The following is a 24,610-nucleotide window of genomic DNA, read 5'->3' as shown; positions in this document are numbered from 1 at the left end:
AGCTGATTCTATCTTTGCTTGCTTGCCCTCTTCCTCCCACCCTTTATTAGATGAAAGTGTTCCAGTAGTGTTTGTCCTTTGCCCTTTCCGTTCTCTCTTCGTTCATTCCCACATCCATTCCCATGACTTCATGATCTTCGCTGTTTGAATGACTCCCATGTATCTTTCCAACCGACCTCTTCCTTGCTGTCCAGTTGAGGATTTCCCACTTGCCTGCTGGATATTTCCATCCAGAAGTCCTGCCAGTGCCTCACTTTTAACAGATCCAAAGATTAGTCCATCATTTTCTTTTCCTATCTGCACAAACCTGCCTCTCTCCAACATTCTACATTTCTGGTGATAGCATCTCTGGTACCCAGACTTGAAACCTTGAAATCTCTGACTTCTCTTATATATCTCACACCCAGATTAAATGGCTAAGTCCTGCAAGTCTGCCTCCATCATGTCTGTCACTCTTACCTCCTGTGCTCTCTATTTAAACATTTAAAATACTCTGCTAACTCGTTTCTGAAAGGACCCTGTAGTTGTCTGCCTCCAAGCCTTTGCTTCTAGACCACCTAACTGTCTTCTATCATCAGTGCCTGCTACAGTCTTACCCATTTTTCAAGGTGTCAGTGCAATGGCATCTTCTCTATGAGACACTTCATGAGTCCCCACAACTAAATGTGATCGTTGCCCCCTTTGAACCCTGCTATCACTGCACTTCTCCTGTGGCCTTGTTTCTCACTAGCTCTTATAATTATTTATGCACTTGACATTTTTCTTCTTACTACAGCCTTGCTCCTTAAAGTGTGGACCATGGACCAGCAGCAATCAGCATCACCTGGGAGCTTGTGAGAACTGTAGAATCTCAGGCTCCATCCTAGACCTACTGAATCAGAATTTGTCTTTTTTTAACAAGATCCCTAGGTGATTTGTAAGCACGTTATGGTTTGAGAAGGGCTGCTTCCAAGTGTAAGCTCCTTGAGGGTAAGAACCTTGCAGCACTTAAGAGAGGGTCTTGCACATAATGCATCAATGTTCTTTTGATTTCTCACATTTGTGCTGTGCTTCGGCTGTTCCTTCATGGATGTGGCCTCAGAGACCTAGACAGAAGAAATGTATCGGGGGAGGGGGAGGAAGGAAGGGGAAGGAGAGAGAGAGAGATTCAGAGAGTGGTGGGGGAGGAGGAGAGAGGGAGAAAATGAATGAGAATAAGAATGTGAGAATGAAGGGACTAGAGAGAGCCTACAGAATCTCTGCTTGGTGCCTAATGACTTTGTGACTAGTTTGGAAAACAGTCTTTGCTTTCCCAGGTGGGTAGAACCTCATGTCTAGGCCTTGGCTCAATTTAATGGGGCCAGAGGCACATATCTTCTGAGACCGTTTTGCCCTCACCCTAGGGACCTAATGGTTTCCTACTTTCTCTTTTGCTGGCATTCTGGGGTGTATCTTCTCTGGCCATCCCCAGAAGTCACAGTGGAACTTCTGAAGAGTTTCAAAGAGCCGTGGAAGAACTGTGCTCAGTGTTTCAAATACTCTCTTTTGTTTTCAGAAACAGATTTTCTGCTTTGTTTTCAAACTTCAAAGTTTATTTCTGAAATAAAGGTTTATTTCCCCCCATGGAATTCTGAAGGTTTTATACAAGTGTTAATTTCTAAAAACTAAGTCATTTCTTGCCTTTGAAATTTCAGTGCTGTGGGTCAATTTAATAACGTTGCCTGAAGGTTCTTTTGGCCTTCAAAAGCTGTCAGATTGCCTTTTCTTTGTTCTTTGAGAGAGTAAGTTTGCCTCATTCACAAAGCCTGAAGGTGATGCTGGAACCAGCATTTATTCGCTCATTCAGTCTTCCCCCACGCCTCAACAATATCCAGTTTTATTTTCAAGTTAGGTCCTGGTGGCAGTGAGATGTATTACCGACTAATAATTCGGGGCAAAATTCCCAAAAAGCTCATCAACATTTCATAGAGTGGTGATAAGAAGTAGCCCCAGTTACTCTGACACCCACAGCTAAGGGGAAGAGCAGATGTTCTGTGCAAACTCATCACAGCCCTCCTGGGGCCCAGGGTACCTCCAAAGCTACTGGGGGCCCTCCCTGTGTCATCTGTCGGGCTGCTCCCTACATTTCCCCTTTGGTCTTCCTCCTTTCCACCCTCACGCTCTCTCTCAACTGGTTATAATTTAGAACAGAAGGTGTTTTATGGTTTGTTATATTTATTGAATGGTTTTGTGTCTCTTGTTCTCTAAGAAAACTAGATGAGTGAAATGTTTTATATTTTCCTCTGTGTTTTAGTTTTAAGTTGTGTTTCCTTTTCCTCTAGCTGCTGATTTCCCTCTCTCCTCTCTCTTCCCCCATCCTCCCCTGCCTCCTCCACATCTGCCGGCTCAGTGATTCTGGAGAGAAAACAGGCTTTTCCTTTCTGCCCACATATTTGGTTTTGGTACCTGGTTACTTCTCTTGGGATATTGCGAAATTCGATTCCTTAGTTAGTTTGGAAATGAAGAGCTCTAAAATTCGCACTGATGAATTTACATTCCACTTTCTAAGAACTCTGAGTATTTAAAAGGCTTTTTGTACAGATAGGACAAGGCTAAATATATCTGACTCGAGTACCTCAGATCATTGCTATGTAGTTTACATTCTCTCTCACTTTGTCATATTTCTCAATGAATGCAAATTGCATCTTTGTTCTTAGAAATCACTTTTGATATACTGAACGCCTTTCCTTTTTCTAAAGATAAGGGAGTCCCTTTGAAACACTGCTAGTGTGGGGTAGAACTGACACCTATCTTGTAGGCTAACCAAATTGTAACCTGCTTTTCCCTGATGAAGTGATCACGTTTCAGGGACATTGTTTCACTTGTAGGATTTTATTATCCTAGTTTCAAATTTGACTTCAGGATAGAGAGCGTATTCCAATTGGACCATACCTTGGTATTTTATCTTTGTCTTTACACTTATGGGGATCTTTTGTTTGTCCTATATCTATTATCTCTTCCAAGCTTGGCTAAGGTTGTTAGGTTATGCACTTACGTATAAATATTTAACAAGATAAGTTAGACAAAATGTGCTTGAAGATACTTTAGCCCTCTCCCTCAATGCCCCCCGCCCCTGTCCCAGCTCCATTTTTGTATAGAATCTCAGATGGTTGCTTTATCTCAGATGTTTAGATTCAGCAGACATTCCTTTGCACTTTGCTTGATGGACACAATGAAATGGAAGCTTTTGCATCAATCTTGACTACCAAAATGGTAGCACGAAGTCACAGATAACACTAGGCTCCTCTTCCTATTTTTTTTCCTACCTAGTTATCCAAACTCCCCTAAGCCAGAGAGCTTTAGGTATGAGATTGTGTGTTTTTTAAGAAAATATTTTGGATAAAGACTAATGTTCTCAAGTCAGGAATAACAATTAGTACCATTCATTAATCAGGGGCATGTTTTGACTTTGAGTCCTGGCTAGGAAATATAAACTGTGAAAGTCACACATATATATGAACCTCAGGCAAATTTATGACTTGTCAGCCTTTTAAGGTTAAATTCTTAACCCCAGATCGGGGCTGGCTTTATATGTGGAGTCCAGCACATTCCTCTGGGCCACTGAACACCCCCTCCCCAGCCCTTTGCTTAACAGCAGCTAATGGCCTAATGAGCAAGAAGGATTTCTGCCTCTTATCAGCTGCCTAAACAGCAACAGGAAGGCTGATATACAGAGTATAGGTCAAAACCTGAGTTCTTGAACCAAAAAACTACAGGGTCAGTTTAAAATTCTGGATATGTGATATCTCTATAGTCATCAATACCTGTCAGTAAAGGAGGTGGACACTTGAGTTCAAACAAATAGTAATAGTTGTCAAAAGTATGAACGGTCTAATTAATTTTGCTAATAGTCCTTTCCTTCTCTGTTTAGTTCTTCTATAAATAGCCTTCATATAGTCTTTAATGAGCTTTCAGTTCGCGCCTGGAGGTTGTTATGGTCACGCGAGAGTGTTTGATTGTCAGATGGTGATGATGATGGAGGCAAGGATGTTTATATTTTGGCCCAGGTTTTGGAAGGGGACGCCAAATAAAGGTAGATAGATATCTACTACTACTTTTATTTCTTTTTAAACTTAGTTTTTGAAAAAATATGCACTCAACTTGCTAGAGAATCAGAGAAGCCTTTGTGCCTCCTCTTATTGTCTTCAGAACTTTTTAAGGAGAAAGAGTCATTGCCTGTTTCTTAGATCCACTTGGAATCCAGGCTCAGACTCACATAGAATAAATATTTTAGGGTTTTCAGTGCCCGTCATAGTGAAAGCCCCTTGACTTTCATCTTCTGCATTTGCATTTTTTCAGAGACAATAATGAAAACATTTTTTTTCAGATTCTGTTCTGTTATTGAAAATCCTATTTACATAAACAGGCATTGTTGTGGCTTAGGGAAGAATGTGGGGTCCCATTCTTTAGCTCCTTGTATATCTTTGCTAAGGCTTGTCTAAATAGAAGTAATGACGCTTTAGTCTAAGCAGCTTTTCTCATTTAGGTAAGCAGGGTGGTTTGAAATTTCAGTTTACTAGATAATTGAGTCTCTTCTTCTTAATTATTTCAGGCATGCAGGTTGCTCTCTTGATAGTAAAGACCCTAAAAATCTAGTAATCTCCTCAGGCATCCGCTTGGTAATAAAATCCTGTGCATTTTCAGGGGTTAATTTTCATGACAATTGTGCATCCTCTCCCCACCCCCACCCTTGAAGAAATTCTATCTTTTAGGGCCTTGGTCTCCTCACATTTGCAAAAGCACACTTTAAAAATATATAAGGATGTTGCTGGAATTACTGGATCTAGAGGAAATTTAAATGTATTCAGATTCATGCTCATTACACAACTTTCATTTAGAGTTTTTAATAGCCTTGTCATATTTCTCAGAAAATCATCTGCCTGACTTTGCCAGACTTGGTTTTCTGCCCTGAATGAAAAACTGAAGATCAGCAAAAGTGGAGCCTAACTATCCCCTAATCTATCCTTTTTTCTCAAAAAAAAAAAAGAAAGAAAGGAAAAGAAAGAAATTCTCAGAGGTCATCTGGTGCAGAGAGAGGTGGGAAAAACCTGAAAAAAAAAAGAAAAAAAAAAAAGCCCAGGCCGCCTTCACATCTGCTAGTCATTCCCACTGGTGTGACTTCAATTCAGCAAGTTTTTATTGAGCACCTGTGGTGGGGGTGGTGCTAATAATCGTTAACATTTATTGAGCTAGGCGCTGTGCTAAGCCCTTTATGGGCAACATCCTATTTAATCCTCACAATAGCACTACCAGGTGGGTATTATTATTTCCCCCATTTTACAGATGAGAAAACTGAGGCTTGGAGAGGTTTAGTGACTTGTCCAAGGTCAAGTAACGGTGAAGTGAGTTAAACCCACTTAGTCTGGTTCCAGAGCCATGTTCCTAATCAGTACTCTTGCAGTGGGCTGCTCAGCATTTCTGGGAATTACTCTTGAAACCAGTTTTGAGAACCCAGGATGTGTGAGATGCTGGGCATTCAAAGTCAAATACTCCACTCTCTCTGCTCTTGGTGGGGGAGGCAGACATGTAGACAGGTGAGGACCATGCATGGAGGGGGTCTTCATATCTGTTGAGGGGAAGGAGGAGGGCTTGGGAAGAGCAGTGGCTTGAAACTGGGGGACTGCTGCATCCCGAATACAGTTCTGCAGTCTGGGGTCCCGGACCTTTGATTTTCCTGTTCAGTGAAGGTCATCTTCTCTGCGCGAATTGAACTGCCTCAGTGATTGCAGCAACCTGTTTCCATCACTGCCCTGGCTGACTGTAGCGTCAGCTACCTCGAACCCAGCACTCCTTAGACATGCATGGTCAGCACAGTTTGGGAGAATTGGCTGCCTAGTTCCTGGGTCACCATTTCTCCTTTATTTCAGTTCTCCCTTAAAAAAAAAAACGTAAAAATTAAATGAGAGATATTCCTGAACCACCTCACTGTGGTCTTGAGAGCTGGTGGCTTTTTGAAGGCAGGTCATATAAGACTAGCAGCCCACCGGGAGACCCTGGATCCAGGCTTGGCTCGTTCAGCTTGATCTGGAGCCCCCCTGGCACTGCCTCTTGGAGCCCACACTGGGCTCTGGAGAGCTCTGTATCTGAGTCACCCCACAGCTTGACAGGAGAATGAAGTTACTATTGGCAATTTTTGAGTTTTTCAGTGAAATCATGGGAATGGAAGGAAAATCCCCAAATCACCTGTTTGGGTAATTTATTTTTGTTTTTCATAGCTTCTGAAGAAAGCAAGGAGGAAAAAAGTCACTACTGAGCATCGTTGAAAAGTCTTTTATGTGTTCATTAATAACTTAGATTTTCCTCAATTTTAGGAAACATTTCGTTCGGGGGTAAAGTGAACTCACCACCACGTGTGTGTCTGAAACAATATCCTTTAGCCTCCAACCTCAGCTTACCAAAAACTCCTTGTGTCTCCAAGTTGCTTCGCAATGATTTGCTTGCCAAATCCCCTCCCATGCACTTTCTCCTTCATTAAATCTCTTCCACAGAAAGGGGTTGCCACCAAGTCTAGACTTCAGTAACATGCGGGAGGAGGGCCAATTAGTGAGGATTTTGATTCATATTACATGAGAGCAGGGGGAGGAGGAGGAAAATCTGCCCTTCCCAGTCCTTCAGATCTTCAAGTTCTAACACAACAGTATGTTGAAGATGTATAAAATTACTGGAGCATTTACACAGCTATTCCCCAAGATGGCATAAATGCCACAGCACTAGAGCATGTCAGTGTAGACGCTCAGATCAGCTGAAGGAGAGGAAAATGGCAAAGATCAATAACGTTGCTTCTCACTCAGGGATCAAGAGGGAATGTTTGATTTTCTTTTGGTTGCATTTTGCTCAGGTGCAGTGTGTATGTTGTACTAACAAGGCAACGGACTCTCTTCTCCACAGGTTCGTATCATAGGCAAAGGGGAAAGATAAAATAGAGGGCACAGATTATTTACAGTGGCTGAGAATGCAATTACAAGGTGCAATGGCTTGAAACTGAAATTTAGGTTAGCCATTAGGGCTGGGAGAAGCATCTTCACAGTAAGGGCAATTGGGCATCGGAAAGATTTGCCTGGGAGCTGGTTAAACAGCATCTCCAGAAGTGCTGAAGACTAGGGCAGGTGTGATGTGATGAGAGACTCCTACCCAACTGAGGGTTGGGCTGGAGGCCCAGACTGACAGGCATCTTCCATTGTTGCTTGGCTTCCTTTGTGATTATTTACTTGCTAATAGCTTGAAACAGGGTTTTATGTATCCAAAATATGCTTAATGTGTTAAGCATAGGAAAACAAATACACTTGAGCAATGAGAATGAGGCATTTGGATTGGTCTGAGCACCTTCCTAACAGACTTTCTGGACTGTGGACCAAGGACCGAGGCAATATTACTATTTTTTGCTTCTGCAAGGCCTCTTCCTTTGTAGAGTATGGGACTATTGCTGTTAAAGTAACATGTGGGCTCTGTCAACATGACTTTCTCAGGGCTCACCCTAGGTAAAATTTGGTTTTGGTCCCTTTTAGCTTTTTTTAGTTTTTCCTTCCTTTTTGACATCGCCCTTAGTCCCTGTCCAGGTGTTCTGGGTTGTCTGCCCCCACCCTTCTTCCCTGTGCTGGAGGAAGATCCCAGGTAAACTCTTTAGCCTTGAGGTAAATTAGTCAAGGAATGTTGCACTTGAAGACAATACCTGATGAAGTTGCTTAACCAAAGTAGTAACTCACTCATGATGGAACATTTAGATATTACCAGGCAGATACTTTTAGGTAGGGAAGAGGGCAAGAGAGGGTGTATTAGTTGTCTAGGGCTGCCATAATAAATTACCTCAAATTTGGTGGGTTAAAACAACTGAAATTTATCCTCTCACAGTTCTGGAGGCCTGAAGTCCCAGATCAAGATGTTAGCAGGGCTGTGCTCCCTCCGGGGCCCTAGGAGAGAGTCCTTCGTTGCCTCTTCCAGCTTCTGGTGGCTCCAGGCATTCCTTGGTTTGTGGCTGCATCACTTCAGTCTCTGCCTCAGTCGTCACATGGCGTCCCACTCCTCCTGTGTCTTCCTTTTGTGTGTCTTTTATAAGAACACTTGTCATTGGATTTAGAGCCCACCTGGGAATCCAGGATGACCTCCTCTTGAGAGCCCTAATTTAATTACATCTGCAAGACCCTTTTTCCAAATAGATTCAAATAAGGTCACATTCACAGGTTTCGGGGGTTAGGACATAGACACATCTTTTTAGGCGGCACCACTCAACCCACTACAGAAGAGAGCTTTCTGGGCCTCTTGAATCCCGCCAATTTACCAGGGCTCTCTGCTGTAAGGGGAACTTGCTCTAGGGAAGCTGAAAGTTGGTTGTAAAATTTCCATGAGTTTCCTCAGAGGGATGTGGGTGGCAACTGCTGTTAATTCATTTTCCAAGTGGTTAAATTGAGAACCTGGGGAGCGAAATGACTTACCCAAGTCACTCTGGATCAGAAGAGCTCTGAGACAGAATAGGCCACCATATTATTTAGCGGGGACTTTATGTCTTAACTCATGACTCTTGTTGGATGTTTTTTCCTTAAATTTTCTAAACACTTTAGCCATGGGAAGGTAATTGTCGCTTATTACCCACCTGAAAAACCTTTTTACGGGATCTGTAGGCTTAAGGTGATGATGTGCTTTCAATCTACCGGAGCTTTCCACCTACCTGTTGTGGTTTGCCGGAACATCAGCTACAGGGAGTTTTGGAAGCTAGAAACATCTGTGAAGCAAAAGACTGCCTTTTTAGGTTCAGGTATACGGAGTTTTAGGTACAACTTACATGCAGAGTGGTAAATATATAGTTGTCACAGATGAGACAACTCTGAAGAAATGATGTCACACTTGTCACGCTTATGACAAAAGGACCAGTTCTAACATTTATGGCAGTGACAACCTTGGTGTGTGAAGAGATTAGTGAGTTAGAGTATGGCCTTCAGGGAAATGCAGAGAGAAGAGAATTTTAGAGGTCACCAGGTCTAGCCTCCTACCTAGTGCAGGAGTCCCTTCTGTGGTATCTCTAATATGACTACCCAAATTATGCTTGAATGCTTCAAGACACAGGGAGTTTACTATGTGTAGGAAGCAGGGTCTCATTGTTGAGTATTTGCTCATTCATTTAACAAGCATTTATTGAGTGGGTACTATATACTGGGCACTATGCCATGTCAGGGAATACAAAGATAGGCAAGACATAGTTCCTGCCTACAGAAACTTACAGTAGTAGGGATAAGAAAAGTATACCAATAGCTATAAAATCTAGATTGCAAAATGCAGTATTAGAGGCGCAAAGTGTGAGGAAAATTCGGAGCGTTGATAGCTCATGGGGTTTATTTGGTGGGGAGGGTAGCTGGGGGAGGGAAGACAAACATTACAAGAGAGACACTTGAGAGAGACCTTATGGATGACAAGGTTTTATTTAATAGCTGAAGCTGGGGAAGAGCGCTCCAGGGACAGGAATAGCATGAGCAAGATGGGGAAGCAGGAAGTGGAGGCATGTGTTTGGGAAACATTAAATAAGAATTTAATCCTTACAACCACTTTGAGAGATAGATGTTATTGTCCCCATTTTATAGATAGGGAAGCTGAGGCTGAGAGATTTAAGTAACTTGCCTAAGATCACATGGCTGTTAAGCGGCCAAGTTGGGGTTCACACCCCGGTCTGTCTGATTTCAGAGTCCTTCCCTTTGCCACTCATGCCATCCCAACAGGAAATTATCTGCCATTAGTTGGCCTCTGGAGCCAAAGGGGTATATAAAAGGGACAGTGGTTATTACATGGAGTGAAGCGCTGTCAAGGCTGAGTTGTTGGTCTGTGCCTTGACCCCATATCCGTGTCCACGTATAGCCAAGTGTTATTGGCAAAGCCTTCCTAGAGGGGCAGAAGCAAGTCCTTTGCTTCTTTTGTGTCCTTCCAATGCCCAGTCTAGAATGGGCTCAGTGACTATCGATTGACTTACAGCTGGAAAACTTAGACTCTCAGACCTGAAATTACCTTAGGGGTCATCTAGGCAGGCCCAGACTGAGAAGGTGTTTGGTTAAGTCACATAGCTGATTTGGTAGCAGAGAAGATAATAGCACTTTAATCTTGGTAGGAGAGGGCTCTTTCCCCGCTGATGTGATTTCATACACAGAGGGAGGGGCCTAGCACTTAGATCAGGCCTAGGGTGTTGAAATTCTCAGCTATGCTTCAGGTCTGCATATTTGAAGATTGTATCTGAAAAATAAAAATTATACATCTCCTGAAAGACGGGATCTGAGCTACTTATCTGAGTAGAATAACAATTAGTGAAAGACTCACTAGGGGAGACAGGAAAATCGCCTTAGTGTAGGCCCTCTGGCAGAATTCTAAACTAAAAGATTCTTTATCCCAACTGGCATTGTTCTCCAGCCCAATTTTGTTTTTATTAGGATTTTTCCTCCATCTAAATAATGTATGTGTGTGTGTGTGTGTGAGTGAGAGAGAGACAGATGGAGACAGAGACAGAGATATCAGGATCTTCATTTTGAGCTCTCAGGACTTTTTCTTCATTTTCCCTGGAATACTGCTCTTCTAAAAGTTGCTCCAGTAGCATCAATTAATCTGACCTAGTTCCTTTAAAACTGAACTCGCTTGAAGTTTTGGCATTGGTTCCAAGTCAAAGGGGAGGGCATCAAGCCCAAACCTCAGCGGGCCCCTTGAGATACAAAGCTGAGTGAGTCAAGGGTCTTTCCCTCAAGGAACTTAAATCTAGTGGAGATAAGGCATGCAAATATAGTTATGCTGTGAGTTAGAGAGTGTGAGAAGTGTCTTTATAAAAGATGCCGAGCGCTATGGGAATTCAAAGGACAGAAAGCTTGTGGAGTACATCTCGGCTCCCACGAACACTCTCTCCTGTGAGAATCCAATGCAAAGATAACGAGGAGTCAATTATACCTCAATAAAGCTGGAAAAAAACTTAAAAAGACAGCAGACAAAAAAATAACTGCAGATAACTAGGAATCATCTTGTAGAAGAGCTCCAGTGGCTGCTCCTCTTCTGGCTCCTGGCGCTGTCTACCAGCTCACTTTTCCCTTGAGCCTTACCAGGCTCCTTGGCAGTCCCTGAACATGCTGCCCACTTTTGCACCCCTGTGCCCTTGCTCCATTTTCTTGGAGGTTTTTAAAGGAGATTGATGTGATCGGATATGTACTTGAGCAATATCTCTCTGGGGCTTGGGTGGAGGAGATTGTAGAGGCAGGAAGGCCAGCTTCTGAGGCTATTATAGTTGTCCCAGTGAAAAGAGGTGAGGTGATGAGGCAAAGATGGAAAGGAGGGGAATGATGAGGGACATCTACAAAGCAGAACCGGTGGGATTTAGTGACATTTGGCTATAGGGGATTGAAGGCAAGTGAGGTGTCCAGAATGATGTAGAGGTTTCTAGTTAGTTTGGGAGTCCATTTCCTGGACCAATCTGTGAACTCCAGGGCAGGGGCTGTGTCCTGTTCATTATTGTATTCCTTGGGTTGGGCATAGTCCCTGGCACAAAGTAGGCATTCAGTAAGTGTTGGATGAATTAATCGCTCACCACTTTGGCAGGCTGAATGTAATCAGTGAATTTGTATTCCCAGAGCACATGTTGACTGCTGGTTGGAAATGTGGTCCAGAAAGAACCTCTTTGTGGGAGAGTGTAGCGATCTAGGGATTCAACCTTTACCGGGCATGAAATGATATACCATTAATTGACAGTTGGCAATAGAGATAAAGGTAATTCATTCTTTAATTCTCAGGCTTAGAGAATGGCTTATCTCCAGGGTTGCTTTAAACTCCCACTACTCCAGTGTGGTAGAGATATTTTGGCCTGCCTTTTACAGAGGCAGAGTCTATGGTGGCCCCAGGCATGATCTTTGATTTAAAGTCTGAACTGGTGGTACCCAGGTGCACCCTCTGCAAGGTCACGTTCTTTCAGGCTAAATAACAGAAGGGTAACCTTCAGCTGGGTTCCCTAAGATGCTTTCTACCGCTAGCAATCATCACTTTCCCCACCGGTTTCAAATGAAGCCATTTCTTTCATCTATATTCCTATCTTGATTAGTGAGAAATTAATGAGCGTGTAAGATTTGATTTAGATAATGATTAATTAGGGGAAAAGGCAGCGTTCTAATAGCAAGTCACTGTTATATGCTAAGGAAATTAGTTAATATTTTTGCATGGCAAATTGACTTGTCCTCTGTTAAAAAAATACCTTTAAAAATGTCTGATTTGGGGGGGTTTTGGTATATTAGTTAAGCAACCTGCACTTAATCCTTTGGGTAATTTTAATAGGCATCTATTATTTTCCCTACAAGTCATGAAGCAACCAGATTTGCATATCATTCCTTCCTTTGCTTAATATTACTTTAATGATAATAATACATTATTACTTTTAGCACAACATACCTTTGTTAGCAAAAAAATAATCTGCCGTTCATAAAGCAGACCTTGGCAATGAAATGTGTCAAATTATCATATATATATATGTATATGGAAAAGATTTCAATTTTCATTGTTACTGAGCCCTGACGATTCATTCTCTTCTGTTACTGTTTGAATATGTTTTATCTGCTCTTAGAAAAGTATAAGGATCAAGGTCTACGTTAATATATCTTCTTTTCTTTAATGTTTTTTAATGTGATTTTGACAATTTATAGTCATTAGCTAAAATTGCAGTCTAGTAAAATAATGAACATATAGAACGTAGGTAATTAGAGAATCAGAGGGCTAGAAGTGACCTTGAGGGGTTATTTAGTCCATTTCCCAGTTTCAGGCTGTAAGACTAATCTTCCTAAACAGCACTCTTCGTCATATAATGCCTCTGCTTGAGAACCAACAGTGGTTCTTTATTGCCTAGGAGGTCAAGCCCACAGGCTTCTGTCTGCACTCATGTCCCTTCAAATTCTGCCTCATCTTACCTGATAAGCTAGCTGTGCTCTAGATTCCAGCTTCTCTCCAGGCAGCTTAGTCTTGCCCCACTGCTCCACTGGTGCCAAACACATTTCACCCGTTGGCCTCTGCAAATCCTTCTCATCCTTTACTGTCTAGCTCAAGCCTCACCTCCTGCTGGAAGTTTTCTTTGACTGCTAGAGCCTCTGGTGAACATTCATTATCTAGCAAATGTTGTCTGTATTACATATTTTGAAAATGAACTTCATTGAGATATAATTTACAAACAACAAAGTGTACTCATTTGAGTGAAGAATTTAATGAGTTTTGACAATTGCATATACCCATGTAACCACTACCCCAATTAAAATATAGGCTATTTCCATCACCTTAAAAAATATCCTGCGTGTTTTGTCACCTAACCACATACCAACTTTTACTGTTCTCTAGCTATTTCTGTGTGTGAAAGTCTGGTCTCTTAACGTGAATGTATTTTTTATTTGTTTATTTTAATTTTACGTAACATATATTGAATATTTACCTTGTACCAAGAAGGCTAAGAGCTTTACATGCATAATCTCATTCAGTCCTTGCAAGAACTGGACAGTTAAGTGCTATTGATAATCCCATTTTATAGATAGGGGCAAAAAGGCATGTAGAGGTTAAATCACCTACCCTTGCTTGCACAGTTAGCAAGTGGTACGGCTAGGACTAGATTATAAGCAATTTGACGAGAGGGGCCATGAGTGCTTTTGCTCTTTCCTGCCAACTAGTGCCTACCATTATGCTGATCTCCAGGCCATTAATACCTGCTGATTTTATTCCTTTGGAATAAAATCCGATAGAACAGACACATTTAAACAGACCCATACACATTGTTCACTGTCCTCTTCCTATTAGGGACAAGGCTCAGGCCTGGAATGGGGTCTCCAAGTGAGCATGGTGAGCCTATGACTGCACAGCAAAGAGAAACTAAGGTCTCAGTCCTGGGGGAGGTGGCTAAAGGAAACCAGTAGCAGTCTAAAATGTCAAGTCCTTGAATGGAGCCAAAAAATAGCCATAACTGGGCCCAAAGGAAAGAGTTTGTGATGGAAGTCAAGAAGGCAAGGCCACAGGTAGCCAAGCCTAAGTCATCCCCTGACACAAGAGTACACATCATTGGGAGGGAGCCTTCTGTGGACCACCTGTGGTTTAGCCTCTAGAGGGGGAGATAAGTAGTAAGGGTGCCCAGCTTGGATACACGTGGGAATAATCCCCAAGATAAAAGCTTCCATAACTCAAATATCCCTTTTCAGTTGTAGGACTCAGAAGTAGACACAATGTGTAAGCAAGACATTGTGTCAAATTAATTAGGGATAAATTACTTCATAGTTCCTTCAAGTGAAACATCTATTTGTGTATCTTCAAGATGATTAGAAATTGATTCTTGTGGTATTTTAAAATATTTTTTCCAAGATCAAAGTTAAGCATACAGATATAAAATTTTCAGGTCATCTGTCTCCACTCCCTCTTTTAGATCAGATAGACACAAAGTTCTTTACTAGAGTTCTCAGTCTGCAGCCCTCATTAATTCAACACTATATGCACAAAGTTGAATGGGATCGATGTGGCATCCCTAAGGAGATGGGAGTCATTCTCTGCTCTTCAGGAACTAAAAATCTAGGAGAGAAGATTATAGTATGAAGGTACTTTTTAATCCTCCAAAATAAATGGGAACTAGCAGCCTTGTAATGACTTCAGTTAATTTTTTTTTTTTTTTTAGCGTCTGGAAATGCAAGTTCTTAAGCCCTAAAGAGTTGAACCTTTCTGGCTCATTTGAATAGTCAATTGCTAAGTCTTCTCCTTATCTCCATCCCAGGCTATATTGCTTGTTGCTATTCCTGTTTCCCAGCTGAATTCCATTTTTAGAAAAAAAAAAATGTGAGCACCTCTTTGATGAGTGTGGTCCACGATTACTTTTCTTCTCCATCTAATAAAGGAGCTATTTTCCCTTAACCTTCTTTTGTTCCTGACATACTTAAAGAATTCTTGGCTATTTACTATGTCTTTTGTATCTTATTTCTTGAATTGGCCTTTCTGCTTTTATTCACACAAGTATGTACCAGTTCTCTGTGTACCTCCTTAGTCATTGGCCCTTGGCTTTACTTCTCATTCATCCCACTTGGGACTGGGTTCCCAGAGTAATTCTTTGTTTTGTTGATGAGGATTCCCCTCTAAATTCTTTCTCTATTTCTTCCTGTTTTGTGTGTTCTTTTCTGTTTTGTTTCTTTCATGCGCATGTTCATACATTGAAATGGTTATATTTCATTATTGTCATTTCATTTAGGCATGTCTAGCTCTCCTGGCCCACTTTGTTCCTTATGCTGTCTCGTGCTGGGGCCTATTTTAAGCTGGTCTGTGAGTTATGTGAAATTTACTTAAAGTGTTTTTCCCTTTGGCTTATATTTCTCTCCTTACTGGTTTGGAAATCCTGAATTCTTATCAGTTTATAGATGTTTTATTTCTTCAAATCTCTAGCTAACTCTTAGCCCCAGATCAATCATACTGATTTATTGATTAACCAGGGTGTGATAATTGGGAGAGAGGATAAATATTGCTATATAAGGATATCACATATATCTTTCTTCATGACATCTGGCATGTTTTCTCAAAAGTTCTCATTTGAGGTTTTATTCCTTTAAAGATTTTTGGCCAAACTAATTCTTGAGAGTGGGAGTTTATACGATGATGAGACTTGACCAACTCAAGGAAGGGGCACACTATGCAAGCTCTAGATTACTTTATGAATTATCATATCAAAGGCAAACCGGTATCATGATAATTCAAAGTCATTCCTGGGCTTCTGTAGGTACATTGAGTGGCAATTTGTTACCTTCTAAGATCTAAGCAACTCAAAGCAATTCACAGAAAAAAGATCCGAGCCGATTATTTCATAACTCTCACTAGCTAGAGCTGGTGGGAGTAGGAACAGTACTAACAGACACCGTGTCAAGTAGACGATATCATTCCTGAAAACTGGAAATCGTCACCAATGGAAATTTGGAAACGCAAAGGATTTTATCTATAGCATTTAATTTTATGAACATATTCAAAGATATTTTAAACACACACTATTTAGGCTTCAGTCTACCAAGAAAGTAAATAAAATAAATAGAACCTTGCTAAATGGACAGGAACTTGGTTTATGGAAAGTGTCTGCTATATAGGATTTTTCATATCTACATGTGTCTCCCAACCAACCTCATTTAAACCTAGATTAGCCACTCTTCCCCAAGGGGACTCTTTTCCTTCTTGGTCCAGTAAACTGCATCAGTTTCTACTCCTAGAATAGCATTACATTTTGTAACTTCCTGTAGAAAGAACACAGTGAGCTAGAACTAGCTCTGTTTTTCCTTTTTCTGAAGATAATCATAAAGCCTTTAAGCTTAGACCATATTTAAAATCGGTTTAAGGCTTGTATATGAGATTGACATTTATAGGACATAAATCTGAACTCTGTGTCTCTAGACCCCAAATTGTATTTTGACACATTAAATATCGCCTTTCCATCCAGTACTATAAATTTCAGCGCTGGATTAGGTTTGGGGATATGTATTATCTGTGCTCTCCTTTACTCCTTTTGTCAGCAGCTCCCTTGAGGAGGGAGAAGTGGAGAGCTTGGAGTCAATACCCTGGACTCCAACAGTGATGTCATGTGAGGGAAAACTTGATGAATTTCACTCCTAAATTGAGAAAAGAAGACTTGGGCACATACATTAAGGCCATGATGAGCTGGAATTCCTAGGGAAATAAGATGTAATAAAAATCAATTTTTTGGTAACTTAGGACTACCTAGTTCCCCTTCCCGTTTTTTAAAACCTCAGTTGTTGAAAATCTGTCTAAAATGTCTGAATATGATTTCTAGCCTTACTTCAGTAAGATTTGATGTTTATTATGGAAACTTACTTTGCCAAGGACCTTATGGGACTTTGGGGGAATCCTCCCTATATCCCATATACATGTTTTGTCATCCTAGCTAACTATGCTGCTTTATTGCACTCATTTACTATGAGTAATAGGAATTTATCTCTGTTAACCCCTTTGGACGGTGAGCTCTTTGTGTTAAGGACCACGTCTCTAATGGTCAAACTTTTATCTCCACCATGTAGCACAGTGCTTGGCACATAGAAGATATGTTAGATTGGGTCCTCTGAGAAGCAGATGCCAATATGGCACTAGATGTGCAAGAGATTTATTGGGGAAAACACTTGTGAAAGAAAATGGTAGATCTATTCTTAATTTTTTGAGGAATCTCCATATTGTTTTCCATAGTGGCTGCACCAGTTTGCACTCCCACCAGCAGTGTATGAGGGTTTCCTTCTCTCCATATCCTCTCCAAATCTTATTTCTTGTTTTGTTAATTATAGCCATTCTGACCGGTGTGAGTGGATATCTCCTAGTTTTGATTTGCATTTCTCTAATAGTTAGTGATGTTGAACGTCTTTTCATGTGCCTGTTGGCCATCTGTATATCTTCTTTGGAGAAATGTGTGTTCAGATCTTTTGCCCATTTTTTAAATTGGGTTGTTTGTTTTGTTGTTGCTGAGATGTATGAGTTCTTTATATATTTTGAGCAATAACCACTTATCAGATATATGATTTGCAAATATCTTCTCCCAATTGTTAGGTTGTCTTTTCGTTTTGTTGATGGTTTCCTTTGCTGTGCAGAAGCTTTTCAGTTTGATGTAGTCCAGTTTGTTTATTTTTTCTATTGTTCCCCTTGCCCGGTCAGACATGGTACTTGAAAATATGCTGCGAAGACTGATGTCGAAGAGCATACTGCCTATGTTTTCTTCCAGAAGTTTCATGGTTTCAGGTCTTACATTCAAGTCTTTAATCCATTTTGAGTTAATTTTTGTGTATGGCATAAGATAACGGTCTACTTTCATTCTTTTGCCTGTGGCTGTCCAGTTTTCCCAACACCATTTGTTGAACAGACTTTTCTTTCTCCGTTGTATGTTCTTGGCTCCCTTGTCGAATATTAGCTGTTCATAGATGTGTGGGTTTATTTCTGGGCTCTCAATTCTGTTCATTGATCTGTGTGTCTGTTTTTCTGCCAGTACCATGCTGTTTTGGTTACTATAGCTTTGTAGTATATTTTGAAGTCAGGGAGTGTGATATCTCCAGCTTTGTTCTTTTTTCTCACGATTCCTTTGGCTATTAGGGGTCTTTTGTTGTTCCATATAAATTTTAGGATTCTTTGTTTTATTTCTGTGAAAAATGTTGTTGGAACTTTGATAGGGATTGCATTGAATCTGTAGATTGCTCTAGGAAGTATGGACATTTTAACTATGTTAATTCTTCCAATCCAAGAGCACGGAATATCTTTCCATTTCTTTGTGTCTTCTTCAATTTCTTTCAACAATGTTTTATAGTTTTCAGCATACAGATCTTTCACCTCTTTGGTTAAGTTTATTCCGAGGTATTTTATTGTTTTTGTTGCAATTTTAAGTGGGATTGTATTCTTAATTTCTCCTGCTACTTCGTTGTTAGTGTATAGAAACACAACTGATTTTTGTATGTTGATTTTGTATCCTGCAACTTTACCATAGTCATTTATTAGAGTAAAAACAATCTTAGACTGCAGTGCAGTTTTAAGAAAGTTTTGCAAGGTCAACGGGAAGTCCTCAAGCCAAATCCCTGTCAGCAAAGTTTTGTGTCTCACAGGACTTAGCATCTTTGCTGTGCTCAGTCATTGGCTGGCAGCAGCCCCTAGGGATTGTGGCCTGGGCAGAACATGGTGGTGAATTCAGAGCACAGCAGCTGAGACCATTAGTCAATTACACTCCCCACAGTAGGAGATCTGAGATGTACATTTTCATGGCCGTCACAGGAGCTCAATAAATCCTTATTGAAGGGAGAGTTTGAGGAAAACAGGGGTTGCAGAAGAGGAAGGAGATTGGACTTAATATTCATTGAACCCTAATATTTGCTAGTATTGGTGGAGAATATAAAATCATAGGAATCTCCCTCACTTCCCTCATCTCTCCTCAAATATCCCCTTCCGAAAGAAGCCTTCGTTGACGACCCTATATAAGTAGAATTGTCCTCAAGCCACCATATTCCCTATCTCCCTTACTTTTTTTTTTTTTTTGCAGGGGAAGATTCACTCTAAGCTAACATCTGTTGCCAGTCTTCCTCCTTTTTCTTCCTTTGTCCCCTCCTCAAAGCCCCAGTACATAGTTGTGTGTAGTGATAAATTCTGCTAGTTCTTCTGTGTGAGCTGCTGCCACAGCATGGTTACTGACAGACGAGTGGTGTGGTTCCACACCTGGAAACTAAACCCAGGCTGCTGAAGTGGAGTGCACCGAACTTTAACCACTAGGCAATCAGGGCTGGCTCTACTTTGTTTTTTAAACGTTAAAAAAAATTAGCAGCTTTGGGGCTGGCCTGGTATTGCAGTGGTTAAGTTTGCACATTCTACCTTGGCGGCCCGGGATTTGCTGGTTCGGATCCTGGGTGCAGACCTATGCACCTAGTGTCAAGCCATGCTGTGGCAGGCGTCCCACATATAAAATAGAGGAAGGTTGGCATGGATGTTAGCTCAGGGCCAGTCTTCCTCAGTAAAAAGAGGAGGATTGACAGTGGATCTCAGCTCAGAGCTAATCTTCCTCAAAAAAAGAGTAAAAAAAATTAGCAGTTTTATTGAGGTATAATTGACATATAGTAAACTTCACATTATTTTTTTTTAAAGATTGGCACCTGAGCTAACATCTGTTGCCAATCTTTTTTTCTTCTTCTTCTCCCCAAAGCCCCCCAGTATATAGTTGTATATTCTAGTTGTGCCCTTCTAATTGTGCTATGTGTGACACCACCTCAGCATGGCTTGATGAGTGGTGCCATGTGCGTGCCTGGGATCCAAACTGGTGAAACCCTGGGCCGCCAAAGCAGAGCACTTGAACTTAACCACTTGGCCATGGGGCCGGCCCCAACTTCACATGTTTTAAGGGTACAATTTTATAATTTTGACATAGGTATATGACCATGAAACAATCACCACAGTCAAAATAATGAACATATCCATACACTCCCCAAAATTTCCTCATTCCCCCCCCCGCCTTCCATCCCCGCCAACAACCACTAAACTGCTTTCTGTCGCTTTAGATTAATTTTCATTTTCTAGAATTTTATATGAATGGAACCATAAAGTATGTAATTTTTTTTGATCTGGCTTCTTTCACTTAGCATAACGTTTTTAGGATTCATCCATGTGGTAGCATGTATCAATAGTTTATTACTTTTTATAGCTGAGTAGTATTCTATTGTATGTATGTACGACTGTTTGTTTTCCCTTCCTTCCTTAGTTTTATTTTCTCTGTAGTACTTATCACTATGTGACCATATATATATATTTATATAGTCACATATATATATATACACATACATATTTGTTGTCTCCCAAAATATAAGCTCCATGAGGGCAGTGACTTTTTATACAGCTATAACCACAGTGCTTGGCACATAGTAGGTGCCCAATAAAATATTTGTTGAATGACGCTCGTCTACTCCCGCTTCAATTTTCATTCATATGCTGTTGACTTCCATGGATGCAGAAGTGTGTTGAGTCACGAGTGAAGAGCTGAGAATAACAAAGGTTTCTGTCCTTGGGAAACTTGGTGGGTGATGATCGTTGACTGAGATACAGAACACAGGTGATAGAACTTTGTGTGTGTGTATGTGGGATATATTGAGTTCAGTTTTGGGTATGCTGAATTTCAGGTTCCCATAGAGTAGTTGAACATGTGGGATTTTGGAGCTCAGGAGGGAGGTGAGGGCTGGATTGGGGGTTCAGCATCGCGTGGGTTTAGAGAAGATCATGGGGGGTGAGATGTAGAATGAGAGAGAGAGAGTCAATGACATTTAAGTGATAGATGGAAGAAGAGGAAGCAGGAAAAGACAGATAAGAGGGACCATAGCGGTAGGTGTGTGAGAGATAGGTAGGTTCACTAAAACAGGGGACGAGGGAGAGATTGGTCAACTGTGAGGGATGCTCCAAAGGCTCACGTTGGATGGGACTGAGAAGAGGTTCTGATTCCCTAATTTTGCAAGAAGTGAGGAGATTATTCGTTTGGAAAATCTTTATGGAGGTACAAAAATAAAGAAAGCATACTGCTTTATAAGGGAGACAGCAATGAAGTAGCTCAAGAGTTCAGAGAAATAAGAGGTCAGCATTTGTGATAGAACTAGAATGTTGGCGTTGTAAGGGATTTTGGAGATTGTTAAATGTTGATATAGTCCTCTGGATGTTTCCTCTGTGAATCTTGCCCCAGACCTTTAGTTAAAACACCACCACCACCACCACCACCACCAACAACAAAGCTTTGATGTGATATTGATATTTTAATCATTTATCCCAAAAAGCAACTCTGACTTGGCCAGATATACATTTCATTAGGAAATCATAACCGGAATTTTGAAACTTGCTTCTTGGTTGTGTTCTGATTCATAAATTATCATCAAGAAAAAGAAATTGTAGGAGTGAAGATTGATCTTTTAACAGACAAATTAAATATTGGTGTTCAATGACATATACTTGGTGCTCTAAATTAGTTGATGCAGAATTTATGAGTCAAACCTAGGCAATTAATTCTAATGGCTATTCAAAAAGAATCAGTCAGAAGGGTAATTGGGAGAAAGCAAGGATTAGTTAAGATAAATACTAATTTTGAATAATTAAGATTTTACTGTATTTTAAAAGAAATGCATTGTTTTGCCCTATTCGCCCCTTTTGTGTGTATGTGTGACATTCTGCATATTGAAACATGAAAAACTTGTTTGTTTCAGGATCAGATTTGCAAGTATGTCTCCCCAAGGGCCCAACATGCTGCTCAAGAAAGATGGAAGAAAAATACCAACTAACAGCACGATTGAACATGGAACAATTGCTTCAGTCTGCGAGTATGGAGCTCAAGTTCTTAATTATTCAGAATGCCGCAGTTTTCCAAGGTGGGTTCTGGGGATCATTTTAGATGTGCTGCCCAATGGCATCATTATTTGGGCACTGGGCTCTCAAATGCTATGTATAACTTTTAAATTACCATTCTAGCATTAATGCTTGATGTAAATACCTCTCAGTAAGAGATTCTGGTTAAGGAAAAACGGGGTTTTTAGAGAAGCTTCATTTCAACCTTTGGAAAGGTGAGTATTGTCAAAAAATCATTGTCCAAGGACATTCTGTTTACCTGTACGTGAAGGTTGTAAATCTCCTCAGGAAGAGTAAATGATAGTTTATCTCACCTCTCCCGTAAGACTTGTTTAAAGACAAAAATGTTTACTTAAATACTAGTTTTCTCCAGAGGTGAGTTAGATATTTGTGGAACATGCATGAACTCCTTCTGACCACTGGGACCATTTCTTCCACTTAAGAGGGAGAAACTGGCGATGGCCCTAAATTTTTTCATTTGTGTGAGTGGTTACTTCTTCTCTGTTTGTGAGTCTCAGTTCTTACCACATCTGTGTATGACTGTAAAGGAAGCTGCTGTGGCGTTGCCAGAAGGGGTAAGAAATTACGTTTCTCCTTGCTAACTTGTGGGACTATCATAGCAGGATGGGGAGTACCTCCCTTGATTCAAAGACTCAGCTAGGGATGATGATGATAGTGGTGGCAGAAGTGGTGAGAGCAAGCACTGATACAGCACTCTGTGCTAGGTACTCTTTTTAGTGCTTTACATATATTAATTCATTTAATCTTTACAATAAACCCTATGAAGTAGATATTATTATTAGTATCTCCATTTTATGGAGGAAAACTCAAGGCACAGAATGGTTAAGTAATTTGCCCAAGGTCACACAACTAATAAATGGTGAAAACAGGATTTGAACCCAGGCAGCCTGGCTCTTAGAGTGTATGCTTTTAACTACCTCAGTATGCCACCTCCTGTGAAGGCAAATTAATTATAGATATTAGGGCTTCCTTCTATCCCTCCTTAAGCAGATGGAATCAGTTGCCTTTTTCTTACCCCACAAATAGAGAACTGGGGTCAGATAGAAAAATGACACTTCTGACTACTTGACATTCCAAATCTTTAGATTTATGGTACCTTTATAAGAATTAACCTCTTTGAATTGTAAGGTGTGTGGATTATAGCTTATTTTGTGTATTATAATGAAATTCTTAGAATTAGTGGAGGAAATGATTCAAATTAGCTAATAAAGCATACATTCACAACAGTTTCTTGGGTCAAAGCCTCAGGGGGTCTTGGGTTGATTACATGAAGTACAGTGTATAAGCTTGAAGTATTTGTTAACCTATTTATGCAGTCAGGCTCTTGTGAAGAGTTTGTTGAGACTAACAATTTGGCAATAGAATGAATAATTTAAGCTGATTTTAAAAATACATGTACCATTCATGTACTTCTTAGATTGGTTTTGGAGCTGATCTGCTGGCTGAAAGTGGGATGATAAGAAGTGAGGGGACATGAGAATTGGGTTGAAGCGGAGAGCCGACCCTTACTCTTTGGGGTGTGATGGGGCCCTTTTAGAATGGTGTATTTGCGATTTGTTTCATTTCCAGAATATCTAGGCCCACAGATGTTATCTTACTACCATTGCCTGACTGGAGGGGGGTGATGGAGTGATCACACTAGTATTCTAGCATGCAGAGCAGCTGCCATGGGTGTCTATCTGAGGGCTTTGGGTGTCAGCATTTATATCTCTGTCCACTCCTTCATTTTACATATTATATTTTCTAGGCCTGGAAGAGTCCAAGACTAGGAGAGAAAGGAAGTTCTGACAAGATTTTGATTGGATTAGCTTCCAGATATGGCTGCTGTAGCATGGAGGTTGAACACTAGCCATGTGAACAGAAAGTGGAGAGTGGGGGGCAGCACCTACTAGTTGTACCTTCTCTCTCTCTCATATACACACACACAAATATATATCATTTCTCAAATGGTAGGGACAGGCAGAAGGACAACTCTAGGAAAGGAATGTGGAGACAACTAAATGATGTCTTAGCTCATTGCTGGTGCCTATCTTGTCACCATATGTATTCATTTTTTATCTTGTTCCATTCTCTTTTCTTATTCTTTTCCTGCTTCACTTTTAGAAAACATAAACCCCATAAGAAAAAATAAACCATGGTCCCAGACCTCAAGGCAATTATACCATGTTTGTAGAGACATTGCCTCCCTGTCCTTTCTGTAACAAACAGTTTGGGAGACGAATAAAATCAGGGACCGCTGCAAGATGATGTATTATTAATTGCTAAGAAAAAGAGAACATCCGCTTTTTCCTTACAACTACTTTTTATTGTAATGAATTTAAGTTGGGAGGGCACAGTCGTTTTTTCCATAAAGTATATCCCCTCCCCACGATTCTGATAGACCAAATTATTGAGAAAATTGCTTCAATAGTTCACTCATAGGAAATTTGATGTGAGCTATTTTCTCCACCACATGAAGTTGAAGAAAGCTCATCTTGATCTTGGCCTAGATCCACAATCTCTTTAGGATCCCTTCACTAGCCCACATTGGGGGTATTTAAGCAGTGAGTGCTTTCTGCAAATATGTGCACAGTTCCACGAGCAATCCTTACTGCCTCGATTTGGATTTTATGTCTGTTCGCAGGAAGCCTTTGGCCTCATAAATGAGCCTGGGGCCCTTTGCTACAGTGGTTGGAGTGCTCTGTTGCTAATGTTGTTTTGATAATGATTGAAGCATTAAAAAAAGTTGCTCTTTATT

At 40.7% G+C, this 24,610-nt stretch overlaps 1 protein-coding gene across 2 annotated transcripts in view; it reads left to right on the top strand.

The window, feature by feature from the left end:
* GPC3 (glypican 3) overlaps window positions 1-24,610 on the top strand; it is a 404,151-nt gene that overhangs the window by 11,992 nt on the left and 367,549 nt on the right. For both annotated transcript variants that reach the window (XM_005614508.4, XM_001488331.7), the window contains one exon: window positions 21,714-21,875. In XM_005614508.4, coding sequence (XP_005614565.1) covers window positions 21,714-21,875 — 162 coding nt within the window. The remainder of the gene's footprint in view (window positions 1-21,713; window positions 21,876-24,610) is intronic.

The sequence above is a fragment of the Equus caballus genome, chromosome X, assembly GCF_041296265.1.
Source record: "Equus caballus isolate H_3958 breed thoroughbred chromosome X, TB-T2T, whole genome shotgun sequence".
NCBI classification, from domain to species: Eukaryota; Metazoa; Chordata; class Mammalia; order Perissodactyla; family Equidae; genus Equus; species Equus caballus.
This window is presented reverse-complemented; position numbering and strand designations above follow the sequence as displayed.